We start from the raw sequence: 1,876 nt of genomic DNA on the forward strand, positions 1-1,876 counted from the left end.
TTCCGCTGATCGTCCATAGCTCTGAGCATAGACATACCCAATGTTGGAGACCGGCGGTAGTGGTCGTGGCTCTAGTCGCAGTACGGCTACGCCCATTTCCGTACTACATGGGGATATGTATGTACATATGTACGTATATTATTATGAATGTACGTATGTAACACAGGGCCGGCGCTTTTAAGGACAAGGCGGCAGGGGAAGCTCACGTGTTGAAAAGGGAAAGGGAAGGCGCTAAACAACAGTAACAACAGCGACAGCAGCAGCAGCAGCGCACCCCCCTCCCCTCCCCTCCCCTCCAATCCTCCTTCCCCGAGTCCCCCTTTCCCCTCTCTCCCTCAAACACACCATCTCGGGCGTGAGACTGGTGGTGCGGGGTTTGCTGTCCGAAGAGAAGAAGCGCTCGGGGGCGATGTAGGCGCGGCGGCGACCACCGGTGTCGAAAAAGAACGAGTACTCCGCCTGTATGCATATATGTGTGTATATGTACGTACGTACGTATATATGTATGTACGTATGTATGGTTGTAAGCATGGTTGTATCTATGCGTGCACGCGTGTGTGTGGAGGGGGGCCCCGTGCGCAATGGCAATAGACAGGGGCATGCCTAGACGGTATTTCACACCTCCTCGTGCTGCACACAAAACACGCCGAGACGCCGAGACCGAACGGCAGCCGTGAGAGGGCAGTCCAGGCTGTGCACCATGGATTGCTTGGTAAGCCCTCGCCAAGGAATGGGGTTAGAGGAGAGGAAAGCATGTACGCGGACACTAACGATCAATGAGCAATATCGCCCTGCCCATCCCTCCTTTCCCCCTCCATACACAGAACCCCCAACCCATTCCCCCCCCCAAACCTTCACCCCCGCGCCTACCCCCCCCCCAAATACACACAAACCCGCACCTACCGGGTTATCCGCGGGCAGTGCCGCAGGTTTGAGCCCCGCAGCGAAATCCGCCAGGAAGACCCACGACCAGCTGGACATCAGCACGTTCTCGGACTTGATGTCGCCGTGGACCACCCCGCGGTTGTGGATCTGGGCGGCCGCGAGCAGAAGCTGGAAGGCCACCCAGCGCTGAAGCAGGGGCAGTAGCGGCAGTAGCAGCAGGGGCAGGGGCAGTAGCAGGATGTGCGTCTGTGTGCGCGGGGTGGGTGGGGACCCGGTGGACTAGAAATGGCATCAGCGGTGATAAGAATATAGAGGTAAAGGTTCACACCATACAGCGGCAGAGGATTCGTCAATATGTAAACAACAGAAGCAGCGGCTGCAGCAGCTGCCTGAACAGCAGCAATAACAGCCGCCCATCACCATAACAGCAGTAACAGTAGCGGAGTTATGCAGTTCCCTACCTTTTCCAATTTGGACATGAAGGGCCGTGTGGAGAGCCTGTCGTACAAGTTCTGGGCCAGGTGCTGCCGTACGAGATACCCCACGTATTGGCTCTCCTGCCAAAACTGCCAGGGCCATGCGTGTTGGCAGGAGGGGACAGACAGCGCAGATCTGCAGCGGCAGCGGCGGCATCAACCAGCAGCGGCGGTTGCCGTTGGCGGTGTCGTCGCCACCGTCGTCGCCGTCGTCGGCGGCAGCAGCGTCAATAGCGGCGGCGGCGGCGGCGGTGCGGGCCAAGGGCGGTCTTATGGGGCTTTAGACGGCAGCGGCGGCGGCGGCGACCACAGCCCCACGGCAATGCAGAGCGCTGTCGTTAACTCGCGGTCATTCCACGTCCCTCACGTACTCCAACACATCCCAGTGTGCTACTGCTACTGCTACTGCGACCCCCAACGAATAGCCTTACCCTCCTCCCCCTCCCCGTCCTCCTCCCCCTTCTTCTCCCCATCCCCATCTTCCCCTTTCCTCCCCCTCCTCCTCCCCCTCCCCC

At 59.4% G+C, this 1,876-nt stretch overlaps 1 protein-coding gene across 1 annotated transcript in view; it reads right to left on the reverse strand.

The window, feature by feature from the left end:
- VOLCADRAFT_88093 (uncharacterized protein) overlaps window positions 1-1,876 on the reverse strand; it is a gene marked incomplete at both ends in the record, with an annotated part of 31,627 nt that overhangs the window by 11,876 nt on the left and 17,875 nt on the right. The window contains 3 exons of the mRNA XM_002947772.1: window positions 346-459; window positions 904-1,071; window positions 1,347-1,451. Of these exons, the coding sequence (XP_002947818.1) occupies window positions 346-459; window positions 904-1,071; window positions 1,347-1,451 (387 nt within the window). The remainder of the gene's footprint in view (window positions 1-345; window positions 460-903; window positions 1,072-1,346; window positions 1,452-1,876) is intronic.

Source organism: Volvox carteri, assembly GCF_000143455.1.
Source record: "Volvox carteri f. nagariensis unplaced genomic scaffold VOLCAscaffold_7, whole genome shotgun sequence".
In the NCBI taxonomy this organism is placed as follows: domain Eukaryota; kingdom Viridiplantae; phylum Chlorophyta; class Chlorophyceae; order Chlamydomonadales; family Volvocaceae; genus Volvox; species Volvox carteri.